The sequence below is a fragment of the Malaclemys terrapin genome, chromosome 5 (assembly GCF_027887155.1).
Source record: "Malaclemys terrapin pileata isolate rMalTer1 chromosome 5, rMalTer1.hap1, whole genome shotgun sequence".
NCBI lineage: Eukaryota > Metazoa > Chordata > Testudines > Emydidae > Malaclemys > Malaclemys terrapin.
In genome coordinates, this window is record NC_071509.1 from 84,687,122 (window position 1) to 84,702,171 (window position 15,050).

Genomic DNA, 15,050 nt, shown 5'->3' on the forward strand with positions numbered 1-15,050 from the left:
AAACCTCAACACTACTGCAACTCTATGGATACCTGGAGCTGGGCCCAGTTCCACGGAACAGAAGCTGCTGGAGCCGCTGCTGAAGTGTGAGGTTGCTCTGTGACACCCATGCCCCTTAAAGCTCTGCCCCAGGGCCTCCCACACCAGCACAGAACTTGATGCCAGAGCCTTCCACCCACCCACCTAGGGGCAAGACCCAATCACCTACCCAGGGCCTTCTAGCCCTTAGGGAAAAGGAGCTACTAGGGCATTTGGGTTCGGTGGGGGAATATATAAAGGGGGATAGGGGGAGGTTCCTGGCATGAATGGGGGGCTGAAGATCAATGGGGGAGGAGAAATGTTTAAGGGGATAGGTTTCCGGGTAATAATGTGGGATTGGGGGGTGAGGTTCAGTGGGAGAGGGGGACTGGATAATGGACAAAACAAAATTTTATTTATATATATAACTCCATGAGGCTCTGCTTTTGGAGTACAGATTTAAACTTCAGTCAGGTTGGGGCATGTGTTCACTACACTGAATGCACCCAATCTTGTCTGATGTCAGAAACTAAACAGTCCCAGGCCTAGCTAGTATTTTGGATTCCCAGGTGAATTCCCCTCCAGGTGCTGTAGAAAGCCTTTCTGGGGCATGTGGTTCAACCTGTGTATCCCCTGGTTGCCTTCATCATGTCCTCTCACCAGTCACTCTACTGCATTTGGGACTGCACTGACATGCTGTGGCCATCCTGCTGAAACAGTGGTTGCAGGTGCCTTGTGTCACTGCCCTTCAGGCTGATTTTAAAAACGTTAGAGGTCGATGTAATCCAGAGTTGAATTAAGCCATATACATATTTCTAAATGATATATGCTACTACATTAGGTGATTGAGAGCTGAAATCATTAAAGACAATCTAAATTTATTATTTAATATGCTGCTTACTAGTAGCATTTCTCTCAGGTTGGCTAGAGGATACAGACCAGCTGATTTCACTTTTCTTTCTAGTTAGTTTCAGGCTTTGCACAGAGCAGGCAAATTATTTAGTTTTTTTAATTCTTCAAAAGTGTATCCATTGTTTTAATTCTAATCACAGAAGCAGGGCTAAGATTTTGCAAAAGTTTGTATATCTGACATACACTTGGATCACAAATAACCTGACCCATATGTAGGCCCACGACTTCCCACACATTCAACTTTAAACATATGAGCCCGATTGAAGCTAGGTGATTCTTTTCAGGATTGCAGCCTCAGTCCAGGCGGTAGGAAAGGAAGACAGAGAAGGGAGTTAGGGATGAGGATCGGAAAGAAAAACAGCTGAGAAGAGGGAGCGCATTACAGAAGGAGAGAAAGGGGAAAGGAGCAGCACCCGGGAGCCAGGTTTCACACCTCTCCTGACTCACTGCACCCCTTCCCTTTGCTCTTCAGGACACTGCAGCGGCCTGCTTTCCACAGGTGCGGGCGCCTCCCGGTCCCGTGGGAGCAGCGCAGCATCACCTCTGGAAATCAGGTAAATCAACGCTGCGGGGTCCGTGGGGCGCCTCACACGCGTCTGGGCGACCAAGAAACAAACACTGAAAATGAATCCCCTACGAGGGAGCTTTCCCCGGCCGACTCCGCCAGCCGCTAATCCCGGGCCAGGGCGGGGAGCAGGATTAGGTGGCTGCTGTGCAGCTGCTTCCGGGCAGGCGACCGCCTCCTCCTGCAACCAGAGCTCCTGCCCGGGCGGCGGGCCGCTGCGCGCGCCGCTCACCTGCGCACACCTGGGCTCACCTGCCGTGCGCGGCCTCCGGCCCCTGTGCCCTGCTCTGCGCCCCGCCCGCCTACCAGTGCCTGGCCGCGCAGGCGCACGGCTCCTCGCCCGGCAGCTCTCCAGGGGCTCAGCGCTGTCATGGCGGCAGAGAGCAGCCGCGTTTGCAGCCGAGGCAGGAAGAGATGGGGCTAATTGAGACCGCAGGGTGAAGCAGCGGCGGCTGAAACTTTCAGCTCCTTCCCGCTCCGCGAGCGGCGGGTGCTTCTGCGCTAGGGGGGCTAGCGGCGCAAGGGCTCGCGAGTGGGGCAGCAGAGCAGAGCAGCCCGCTCCCCGCCCCTCAGCCGGGCATTACCCCCCCCCCCCTCCGCGGCGCACGAGACGCGAGGAGGAGAATTGGGTGAGCCTGAACTTCCTTCCTGAGTGGTTTGTCGTTGCACCTGTGCGTGCACAAGCGGGCGAAGGGGCAGCGGGCTCTGCACTCTCAGCTGCGGCGGAGGTCGGAGCCTGGGAGCGGGAGGCACGGAGGGAATAGAGCCGGGCATGGGGCGCGTCGCCTTGACTCCCCTTTAGAAACCCAGCGCTGTCTGGGGGGGCAAGTTCTACGGGTCGGGGGAGAGGCAATTGCTTCTCGGCTACTACCGTCCCTGTTTTGTGGGGCGGGGGAGGAGGTGGGCCATTGGTAACTTGGGGGGACGTCTGCCTTGCAGGGTCTTTCAAACGACTGGACGTGTTGCCTTTCGGGGCTTTACGTACCTGCCTCGGGGCAGTGGGGCAGCTGACCCAACCCTGCTGTTGAGGAAAAGACAAGTTTGGGCGAGCGTTCTCCACACACCCTGTACTTGGGGTGTTTCGCAAGTTGGACCTGAAGAGAGTGTGAGCAAGAGACCCTTTCCCTGCCACTGAAATCACTCCTCATTGGCTGTGGCGGCTGTGCCTCTGGTATCTCAGCTAGTGATAATTTGAATTTAGCTAGCTATGGCTAGTGAAGACAAACAGGTTCTTCAGCCAGCAGGTGATGGTGGAGGAGGAGGGAAAGGAGGAAGTGCTGCTGAAGTGGGGAGTACGCTGCAGCCCTTGAACCCAGGAGTCCCTATCCGAGGCATCAGGATGAAATTTGCAGTGCTGACGGGACTGGTGGAAGTTGGCGAAGTATCCAACAGGGATATTGTAGAAACTGTATTTAACCTGGTAAGCAGATCATCTTTCTAATGCTCTTTCTGGAGGTGGAAGGGAAAGTAACAAAATACACAGGCAAGAGAAGCAAGTAAAAACTCTGGGCATACTTGCATTATTTCCTTTTCTGAATCTCTTCTTTTCACTTATTTACATTCTTATAAAATACTTACTAATATATTCTGTCTAGACTCTCTTTTTTGCTGCTTACAACTTTTGCAGATGTTAAAGGTAATGTGTCTATGCATTATAAATTAAGCTTTTAAAAAAAATCTACACAGGTGTCAATCTCTTTTGCCTTGAGGGAAGCTGTAGCTTTTCCCAGTAGTAATTGAGAAACACATCAAAGTGTAATGTAGTATACATGGTTGTTCAACATGTTCATTTTTAATTGAAAAAGACAGTATGGCAAACCGTGTTAAGTCTTTTTAAAAACTTTTCCATGAAGGTGTAATGTTTATGGGCCTGTCGCTAAAGGCTGTGAGTGAATAATCCTTTTTCTTTCCATTTATGCATGGAATTTTCATATTCTAAGGTGGTTGGAAAGCTATTTTTATTTAAATATAGGTGTCAATCACACTTACTTTGATTATTAGTAAAAGTTGTTGTTCACATGGCCTTTTAATTAACAAAGTAACCAGATGCATGCCGTATTGATTCTGCAGCTCAAAATAGCAGTAGCTTAAACAAAAAACAAAACCTTGTATTCTTTATTCAAGTATTTATTTAGGAAGTTTTAGCAAGTTTACAAATTCTTGCCATGCAAACATTAGAGAGAAAACAATTATGAAAACAGTGAGCATTTGTTTAGAGAAACAATATAATAAAACAGTAATATTAATCATCAGATCTCTCTCTGTTACAGGATGTTACCATCTTAGAGTGAGCATCTTTACACTACCATCACATGTGGTTTTAACATAGACGTTTTTAATAGTTCATAACAAGCAATATTGAAAACTGAATGGATTTCTTGTTCTGAGTAATCTACAGCACAATGTTGTAATGCACTCTCAATACCATATTAAGCAAACGGTTGGACCAGTTTTGCCCGAATGTTTAACTCGCACTATATAGGGTGCCCAAGTGTTGGGTGTGCGTGTAACTGTTTTTCTTATTACATTTTTACAATGGAGCTCTACTTTTGCTTGTGGCCTCTAGGATCTGCTTGAATATGGATCATGAACATATTGGTGGTAGTCTTAGTTTTTTGTGCTTGCTTTAGATAGATGCCTGAGATTGAATGAGGCTTCTGTTCTAACAAACCAGGAAGTGGGAGCACATGCAACAAGTATAAAACTTGTAACAAGAAAAGGTCACTGTTACTGCAGAAAGTATATTAGGTGTTAATTACTATCTGTACTTGAGTTATTTTGTTAGCAATATGCTTTTGCCTGTACTTCAGCGCTAATAATCTTAACATCTACATTTGTTAGGTCGGTTTAATGGCTTTTGACAGTATCTTAATTTGATTAGTTATTCTTTAATGTATAGTTTTCAATAAATTTGTGTCTGGGTTTTCAGATTAATAAAATATTTCCTGTTGACATGCTATTTTAGTATTAAAAAGTTACAGGATCAAGGAGAGAAAACAAATGAGCACCAGAATATTTGTGAGATTGAAGTTTAGGAGGTGTACATTAGAGAGGAGTAGAGGCAAGCCATAATCAGTAAGTTTCCATAAATGTCTCAGCTAGGAGACGCTGAATTCAGTTCTTAAAAGTATACTTTGCAAATGCTTATTCTAAAGTAAACTCAGCTTTAACGCACATGGAGGGGAAGGCTCATAGGGAATGGCTGGTGGAGTCTTCTTTATTTGGGGCTCTAAAGGACAAATCTTACTGTCCAAATGTGAAGTTCCACCGTATTCTGGCACATTGCTTTTCATACTTTGAGGATCCTTAGCCAAAGGTGAGTTGTCAGGGAGTGGCTGGGAGAGTTTGAGCAAAATTGCAGGAATACAGAAGCTACTATTCCCTCCTGCTGCTCCGTTTGAGTTCCTCAGTCCTCCCCTGCCCACTCTACCACAGGGAAGCATCATTTAAAGGTAATGGAGAGCCAGTGGCATTGGAACCCATGGTCCCTACTGTTCACAGAGCTTAGATGGCTTCTAACACTCTTTCATGATCAGAGTGCAGTTCAGGGGAAGCTGAGAAGCTAAACCACTGTTAATCCCCACTGAGAAGCTGCACCCAAGCACCACGCCCTCTTCCCTTTAACAGCTTCACTTGCCCAAAGCCACAATTTCTTAAGAATGTAAGAACAGCCATACTGGGTCAGACCAATGCTCCAACTAGCCCAGTATCCTGCCTTCTGACAGTGGCTGGTGTCAGGTGCTTCAGAGGGAATGAACAGGCCAATTTATCAAGTGATCCATCCTGTATCATCCAGTCCCAGCTTCTAGTGATCAGAGGTTTAGGGACACCCAGAGCATGGGGTTGCGTACATGACCATCTTGGCTAATAGCTGTTGCTGTACCTATTCCCCATGAACTTATCTTGTTCTTTTTTGAACCCAGTTCTACTTTTGGCCTTCACAACATCCACTGGCAATGAGTTCCACAGGATGCATTGTGTGAAGTAGTACTTCCTTTATGTCTGTTTTAAACCTGCTGCCTATTAATTTCATTGGGTGACACCTGGTTCTTGTCTTATATGAAAGGGTAAATAACACTTCCCTATTTGCTTTCTCTACACAAGGGGTAGGCAACCTATGGCACGCGTGCCGAAGTCGGCACGTGAGCTGATTTTCAGTGGCACTCACGCTGCCCGGGTCCTGGCCAACGGTCCAGGGGGCTCTGCATTTTAATTTAATTTTAAATTAAGCTTCTTAAACATTTTAAAATCCTTATTTACTTTACGTACAACAATAGTTTAGTTATATATTATAGACTTATAGAAAGAGACCTTCTAAAAATGTTAAAACGTATTACTGGCATGTGAAACCTTAAATTAGAGTGAATAAATGAAGACTCAGCACACCACTTCCGAAAGGTTGCCGACCCCTGCTCTACACCATTCATGATTTTATAGACCTTTATCGCATCCTTCTCTGTCGTCTCTCTTCCAGCTGAGCAGTCAGTCTTTTTAATCTCTCCTGATATTGAAGTTGTTCCATACCCCTAATCATTTTTATTGCCATTCTCTGTGTTTTTTCCAATTCTAATATCTTTTTTAAGACCGGGCAACCAGAACTGTATGAAATATTCAAGGTATGGACGTACCATGGATTTATATAGTGGCATTATGATATTCCCTTTCCTAATGGTTCCTAACTGTTAGCTTTTTTGACTGCTGCAGCACATTGAGTGGATGTTTTCAGAGACCTATCCACAAGGACTCCAAGATCTCTCTCTTGAGTGGTAACAGCTAATTTAAACCCCATTGTTTTATATGTATAGTTGGGATTATGTTTTTCAACATGCATTACTTCGCATTTATCAATATTGAATTTCCTCTGCCATTTTGTTGCCCAGTCACCCAGTTTTGTGAGATCCCTTTGTAACTCTTAGTTATGTCAAAAGCAGACTGCAATCTTGAGTAATTTTGTATCCTCTGCAAACTTCGCCATCTCACTGTTTATCCCTTTTTCCAGATCATTTATGAATATGTTGAACAGCACTGGTACCACTACAAATCTTTGGGAGACCGTGCTATTTTCTGCTCTCCACTGTAAAAATGGACTGTCTATTCCTACCCTTTGTCTCCTGTCTTGTAACGAGTTACTTATCTGTCACTGTCTTTGCTTAAGAGCCTTGGGCAAAGAACCACGTCAAAGGCTTTCTGAATGTCAAAGTACACTATATTCACTGGATCCCTCTTGTCCACATGCTTGTTGACCCCCTCAAATAATTGTTCCCCAACATACCGTGTTCATCTGTGTGTATGATGATTCTCTTCTTTACTGTAGTTTCAACCTATTTGCCTGTTAGTGAAGTTAGATTTACTGGCCTGTAATTGCCAGGATCACCTCTAGAGGCTTTTTGAAATATCGATGTCACATTAGCTATCTTCCAGTCATTGGAAAACATAATCCCAATTATGCACATAAAATGATGGGGTCTAAATTAGCTGTTACCTCTCAAGAAAGAGATATTGAAGTCACTGTGGATAGTGCTGTGAAAACAGTCACTCAGTGTGCAGCGGCAATCAAAAAAGCCAACAGAATGTTGAGAATCATTAAGAAAGGGATAGATAAGAAGAGAAAATATTGTTGCCTGTATCTAAATCCATATTGAATGCTGTGTGCCATCTCAAAAAAGATATATTGGAATTGGAAAAGGTTCAGAAAAGGGCAACAAAAATGATTAGGGGTATGGAATGGCTGCCATATGAGGAGAGATTAATAAGACTGGGACTTTTCAGCTTGGAAAAGAGAGATGACAAAGGGAGGATATGATAGAGGTCCATAAAATCATAACTGGTGTGGAGAAAGTAAATAAGGAAGTGTTATTTACTCCTTCTCATAACACAAGAACTAGAGATCACCAAATGAAATTAATAGGCAGCAGATTTAAAACAAACAAAAGGAAGTATTTCTTCACACAATGCACAGTCAACCTGTGGAACTCCTTGCCAGAGGATGTTGTGAAGGCCAAGACTATAACAGGGTTCAAAAAAGAACTAGATAAGTTCATGAAGGATTGGTCCATCAATGGCTATTGGCAAGGATGGTGTCCCTAGCCTCTGTTTGCCAGAAGCTGGGAATAGGCGATCACTTGATGATTACCTGTTCTGTTCATTCCCTCTGGGGCACCTGGCATTGGCCACTGTCGGAAGAGAGGGTACTGGGCTAGATGGACCTTTGGTCTGACCCAGTATGGCCATTCTTATGTTCTTATACTTACTCTCTTGTGCTGATCTAATTTGAAAAGTGGCTTTTAAGAATGTTGTTGTGATGTGCTATGTGTCTCAATTACTTTCAGAGCAAATTATCTCATAACTTGCAAAAGGAGAAGTCTGCCCTTCTGTCAATCCTGCAAATTCAGTGTGAGATCTGAAAGTCCTAATGTGTTCTGTAACTAGTAATAGATTCTTCAGGTTAAATTTTAGCCCTCAGTAGGGGGTTGGACGTAAGTAAATGAGGACAAATATTTCCCCCCTGAACTGGGCTTCATTCATTTCACTAACTCATAGCTGTATTAGTTCAGCAGTGATGATAGGAATAAAATGAGGGGAACCATATTTTTGTTACCAAAGCAAGCAGACTTTGAACACGCACAGGGAGCAGAGCTGAATAGGAACGTGTCATTACATAGTCACTGTTCATAGCAGAACTACACTCTAAAGGAATGTCTAAACTAGGATGAAATATGGGTTTTTAAACATGTTCTCAGACTTTCATGTAGACTGGGCAATTTGTATTTTACTAGCTGCTTAAGGGAGAACCCTATGAGGTTCATCTGCCCAGCAAAAATAAAGAGCAGACTTGACATTCCTGATAATTAATGGTTTTAAAGACAACTTTTGAGGATTTCAGTATACATTATAAAGAAGCATAAAAAATTCATAAGCCCAATTTTTAAATATCCTTTGAAGGTCACTTAGAAAATAGAAATCCTGTCAAGTGATAATGCTGGCATAAGTAACAATAGTTCAGTCTAGTTATGCAGTAACTCCAAGTGTGCTGAGAACAAAATCTTTAACCTTTGCACATTAATGTATTGGAAGATTCCAATATCTACTGAGTTATACTTCCAGCATGCTTGTCAAAGGATTTGTTTATCCCTTGACCTCCATTGGGACACTACTACACTCTTAGAAACTTTGAAATAGATCTGTTCAGTTTCAGACAGTACTTTCTGAGAGCCCAGTAGTTCAGCCCATATTGCATGTGGTATTGCCTGTTTCATCATGCCTTAACTGCAAATAGTTTAGTGAAGAAAATGCTGATTATCACGGTGTAACTGACACTTTATCGTGAATTATGACAATAATTGGAAATGTCATTCCAGTTCAAATATTAGTCTTTGAAATCATGGAAACCTCTGAAATCCAATAGGCTGCACTGAGTTTGTATTGCTTATGAAATGCGATAAGGGTCTTTATTTTTTTTAAATTAAGGTTGGACAAAATTGGGCTAATGCAAGACATTTAATTAACATACCAATATCGAGAGGGTGAAGGCCCCCTTGAAGCAAACTTTGAAAACAAAACACAAACAAAAACACCTGTACGTGCTGTACAACTAGGAGGGGGGAAAGAGTAGAGTGGGAGAGAACTAGTTCCTATTGACACTCTTACAGTCAAAAAGAAAAGTGCACAATTATAAAAGACAGTTTATCTTCTTGCCATATATCACAGTCATATACAGGTTTTCTGGCAAGGAAACAGCTTTATGTGAAGCACGGTTTGACTATCTACTTGTCCAGAAACTCTTGAAAGAATAGCAGAAATTATTCTACAGTTGGCAGCATGCAAAATGTAAGATTGGCCAAAATGTGAATTTATAATTTTTGTGCTCAATGGAGGCAGCGGTTTTTAGGACCTGGAAGAATATGAAGTTTTCAAATTCAGAGACTCTACTTTTCTACCTACTGTCCCCAAGTTGCGTAACATTTTGCAGTATTAACTTTTGAGATTAAAATGATACTGGATATGAAACTAATGTACATGCTTAGTCAGAAGCTTGCCCTTGCTTCACCTTCTGCTATATAGATGTGCATCTTGCAATATCAGTCACACTCCTCTGAGTGATGCCTCCTTCTTATCATGGGACAGTATTAGATATAACTGCTATTTTGGGTATCTTTTTCTGCAACTTTAGTAACAGACTGCCTGAAATCTTATTCATTGGCCAGTATTTGTTAATAGTCCCTAGTTATGATATCACTTTTCTTCAGTAGATCTCAAAGCATGTTACAAAGCTATGCTGCATTAACTTGTGTTGAGAAATAGACATCTATATGGCAAGATCCCTGACTGTCTTAAGCAACTGGCATTGCACACTTGCGTTCATCCCTTCTGATAGGATGAATGTGGTGGTATGTGTAACCAAGGACTGGGAATTTGTGCCAGGGTTTTGCTCAGGGTTTAAGTTGACTAAGCATTTCTCCAGCAAACACAAGCAGGTCAAACACTCTGGTCTTTCTTTGTTGTTGTGATCTGCTGCGTCACCTTATCATATGTAAGTTATAAAAAGGAAGAGGACAAGAGCTGGTTTGCCCATGTGTAAAGGAAGAGGGCCACTTTTTGGCACTTCTTAATCACTTGTTAAACATAACACTATCAAAGCTGATAGACTGACAGTTATTTGGCTTGCTTCCCTCCCCTTTTCCCAGTCTATATGCAAAGGTTGTGATCTCTTGTGGGCTTTCTTTTAAAGGCCTGTTTTGTTTTCCAAGAGGCAGATATACTATTGGTCCTAATTCTTTCATACATTTAAAGGTCTGCCCCAAGAGATTGCAGGATCTTGGCCGTAGTTTCTACTGACATTAAGAGCATGCCCATGCAGGCAAGCCAATGGGCAAATGTGATGGCAGAAAAACATTGCTTTTTTTTTTTTTTTTTGGTAAGAAAATGTCAGTATATCATATTCTTGAGATACCGTATATACTTGTTCATTAGCCCATTAGTTTATAAGCTGACCCCCCAAGATGGTTAGGTAAAAATAGCAAAAACTGTATGACCCTTTCATAAGCCGACCCTATATTTCAGGGGTTGGCAAACTTTGGCTCCCGGCCAGTGAGGGTAAGCCGCTGGCGGGTCGGGACCTCTTGTTTAGGGTTACCATACGTCTGGATTTTCCCGGACATGTCCGGCTTTTGGGGGCTCAAATCCCCGTCCAGGGGGAAATCCCCAAAAGCCGGGCATGTCCGGGAAAATCGGGAGGGAGGGAGGGAGGGCTCGGTGGTGCTCGGCTGGGGCCTCTTTGGCTGGGGTCGGTGGTGCGGGGCCGGGGTCGCTGGGCCGGGGGCATGATGCCAGGCTGGGGGCGCGGTGCCGTGCCGGGGTCCAGGAGCCGGGCGCGTGGTGCTGGGCCGGGAACCAGGGGCGCGGTGCCGGGCCGGGGGCCAGGCCGGGCCAGGAGCCGGGATTGCAGTGCCGGGCCGGGGGCGCGGGCCCGCGGGGCCGGGCCGCCGGGGGCCGGCGGTGCTGGGCGGGCCGGGGGCCGAGCCCGGGGTGTTCGGCCGGGGACCGGCAGTGCTGGGTGGGCTGGGGGTGGTCGGCCAGGGGCCGGGCCAGGGGTGCTCGGCCGGGGGCCAGCAGTGCTGGGCGGGCCGGGGTGCTCGGCCGGGGGCCGGGCCCGGGGCCGGCACCCCAGGGCCCGAGCTGACCCAGGCTGGAAACGCCGGGGGGGCTAGCCTGGGCCACGCCTCCTCCCCCCCACTCCCCTTTACCTGCTTCAGGCTTCCCGGGAATCAAATGTTTGCGGGAAGCGGGGAGGGGGCGGAGAATTTGGGGAAGGGGCGGAGTTGGGGCAGGGGGGGCGTGGGCGGGGCTGGGGGCGGGGCCGGGGCCCTGTGGAGTGTCCTCCTTTTGGAGGCACAAAATATGGTAACCCTACTCTTGTTTACCTGGAGCGTCTGCAGGCATGGAGCCCCTCAGTTCCCTGAGGCCAAGGTTTGCCGTTCCCAGCCAATGGGAGCTGTGGGAAAGCTCCCATTGGCTGGGAACAGCGAACCGCAGCCACAGGGAGCTGAGGGGCTCCATGCCTGCAGACGCTCCAGGTAAACAAAAGGACAACGTATTAGATATTCAGTGATTTCATAGAGTTTAAAATCATCACATTTTGGTGTAGACCCGTTTATAAGCTGCCCCCGTTCTTTGATGCGTCATTTTTTTACCAAAAATATTTGGCTTATAATGAGTACATATGGTAATTTATTGGCTTTGTATTGAGGAAGAAGGCTATGGGAAGGCTACTTCCCATAACTTAAAACAAACAAAAAAACCCCACAACGCTTGTCAGACCATCTCCTTCTGAAATTAATTCTGGGGGCTTCTTTTTCTTGTCAAATTCTTACTCCACTGGGACACATGCATAGTGTGATTATGAAGGAAAAATCGGGGTTTTTCCTTATGGAAACTGTTTTTTTTTTTTTTAAACTTGTACCCAATTGTGTAAAAGGAAAAGCTGGAGTAGATTAAAATAAAATTAGCACCTTTACATTTACCACAGCTGTCAAAGTAGATCACTAGTTCCTCAGTAGGTATGCATTGTTTGGCCTAGCTTGATATGAAGTTTTATAGTTTGTTAGTGTTTTACTGTGCTAATCCAGTTTCAAAAGCAGCATTTCAGATTAAACGAAAGCGTGTATTGCAACTAAAGCATAATCTCCTCTGGGTCACTGGTGATTACCCCTCTAGCTATAGTTATCCCTGTTCTGTCACTTCAGCCTACCTACAGTATGCATGATAAAGTAACAGGTTTTAGCCGAGTTAGGTTTGCAGTCTAAAAATCTCAGTAAACTAGTCAACTCACTACATTTATATGGTTATGCATAACTTCAGCTGTATGACTTGCCTTGATTTCCCACCAGTCAGTGTGAGGCATAGAGCTAAAACTCAATTCAATACTTGCAAAATATTTCCCTTAATGTTCTTTCTGTTGAATTTAGCATAATACGAACCCACTAACTCTTAATTATGGTGGATGAATTTGTGCCAAGGATGACCATCTCCTTTTGCTTTCCTTCACCTCTTCTTCCTCAGTTATACCGAAAATGAATTTGAGCATGTTTGTGAAGTGTTGTGCTTCTCCTTTTCACTCCTTAGTTCTGTTCCCCTGTGTACTTGAGTCACCTGTTTACACTCTGAATCCAGTGATGCTGAGAATCCAGTAATAGAACATGATTAGCTCAACTTTAGTTTAACAGTGTCTATCTTGTAGTGTAAATGAGACCTAATTGCACCATGAACCATGGCACAGGCTTGGTCAAAATCATTCATACACATTTGCATAATCGATTTTCAACACTGACATTGAGTCACATACACTACCCCATTGAAATGTACCTTACTTGACTACAAATGCATGCACCATTATGATGGTGTATATCGCTTGTCCAGGTTCTGGGAGAGAGCGTTACACCTCTTTTTCCTTTTAAAGGAAATACCAAAGCTACATGTTGCATGTGCAGGAATTCAGAGAATTTGTCTGTGAAGAAAAGGGCTGGGCCTGGCTCTGATTAATACCCCAGCACACATTAAAAGGGATGTACATATAATCTTTAGCGATCTGGTTTATGGAACTAGCCTTACCTTGTGGGACAGAAGAAATACAGTTGAAGAAAACTTCTTGACCAACTAAAACTTTGGCTTCTAAATTAACTTAAAAGGGATGTTTTTTAGAAATGAGTTTGTTGGAAACCTTTTGAACACATGATTTAAAACTCTGTGGGAAGATTTTTGTTTGTTTGTTTGTTTGTTTCTACAAAACTACTAAACATATTGATAAGTATAATGGAACTTCAAGGAGTGCTGTTTCCATACATGACTGTTATGGCTGATGTGTCACAATCACCTATGTAAATCCCACCTATTTAATCAGAGACTTCCCTAAGTTAACTTCTATTGATCAAGCAGCAAAATCAATTTCTCATCTCTTCTCCTTCAGATATACCACAGTCATATTTAGCTCCAAGTTTACCTCCCTAATATGATTTTCTCATGGCAGTCATTCATTGGAAACTTTACTGGTTTAACCCTTCACTGTCTTCAGAGGTCAGTTCTCTGAAGCTGTTGACACCCTAAACTCTGTATTCATCACCTGTTAAAGTAGTGGTCTGGGTTGAAGACCCATAACATTGATGGTTAAGAAAGTGTTAAAGACCTCTAAGTATCTATAGATTTTTAACATATAAGACAGCTGAGATACTTGATAGATATCTAATTCACAAGGAGGGGTACACAGGTATGCAAGAGCAGAGTTAAGGTTCTTGGGGGGTATTACTTTTCCATACTTTACCATTTTTTTTTTTTTTTTTTTTTTAATCTGAATGTTGAATTCCCTGTTTTTCTGGATTTTCAAAATAGGAACACTAAGCACTCACATAATGCCCTTTATCAAAGGGTCTTGAAGTGCTTAACACCTGCCTTCCAACTCTCCTAATGAGGTAGGTCAGCTTCCTCATTTTGCAAATAGGAATTTGGGCATTGAAAGGTTGTGCCTTGCATGGGAGGCAATGCAATCTAGCAGAGTAGGTACAGAACAAAGAGAAAGTAGAGCTGGCTGCTAATTCTGATTGTGAACAGACTGCTGAGGCTTTGAGAAGGTCATTTAACCTCTCTGTTAGCTTTTCCATCTTTAAAATGTGGATAATGCTTTTCTACCAGACAGATGACTTGTAAGGCATAATTAAGGCATTCTGAGATCCTTGGGTAAAAGGGTGAAACAGGGTAGTCTGCCCCTTTTCACACCATGGGACCTGGTGCCAGTCAACCCTGTTCTGAGGTAGAGCCTGTTAAGAACAGGTTGGGGCCTTGTAGTTTACCTCACAAGCACTTGGTTCCTAATAAAGGCTGAAAGGTCTTTTTGAGGGAGGAAAGCTACAGGAAGCAGGTTGGCTCCTGTGGCCTGCAGCAGAGCAGGGAACCTGTAAGGAATAGATGCAACTGCAGAAGACATCAGGTTACTGGGGAAGGGACTGGGGAAATGCTGAATTTATGGTGTTTGGAAAAAATAAAGCAGAAACCCTGAGGCAAAGGGCTAGGAGTGTGATGTCAATTAGTTCCTGAGCTGGGGAGACAAGCCAGTAGCCTACAATACTGTAGAATGCAAAATGTTAAGCCAACATACTGGAAACAGATTTTGGGAGTTTCTGGTGCTCTGTCCTTCTCTTCAATCTGCTAGACCAAAATTTTCTTGTACTTTTACCTTCTCATAACTGGTCCAAAGCTTCCAATATCTGTATGCATAGCCTGTGGACCTTTGTCTGCACTGTATTATTCATGTAGCTTTTTCTGGTAGCATCCACAATGTGTTGTACAAACCTAAAATAAAGCACATTCAGTGCCAGAATGGACTTTGAGTATAAAAAAGACAGAGAATAGAGGGAAAGGATACATCATGTGTGTGAGGTGAAGATTGTACACAATAAAACAATAATGTGACCTAATAAACTAAAATTGTGACTTACCTAGTTGTTTCTTAGGGCTAGTCTACACTGGCAACGGCCGCAACAGCGCTTTAACGTGGCTTGTGTAGTTG

At 44.0% G+C, this 15,050-nt stretch overlaps 1 protein-coding gene across 4 annotated transcripts in view; it reads left to right on the plus strand.

Annotated features, from left to right (window-relative positions):
• The first annotated feature begins 1,821 nt into the window (after positions 1–1,821).
• Positions 1,822–15,050, plus strand: part of LRBA (LPS responsive beige-like anchor protein) — a 571,438-nt gene continuing 558,209 nt past the window's right edge. For 3 of the 4 annotated variants that reach the window (XM_054029329.1, XM_054029332.1, XM_054029331.1), the window contains exons 1-2: positions 1,822–2,124; positions 2,435–2,915. In XM_054029329.1, coding sequence (XP_053885304.1) covers positions 2,703–2,915 — 213 coding nt within the window. In that variant the 5' untranslated portion in view covers positions 1,822–2,124; positions 2,435–2,702. The remainder of the gene's footprint in view (positions 2,125–2,434; positions 2,916–15,050) is intronic. The other variant, XM_054029330.1, reaches the window with a different exon arrangement.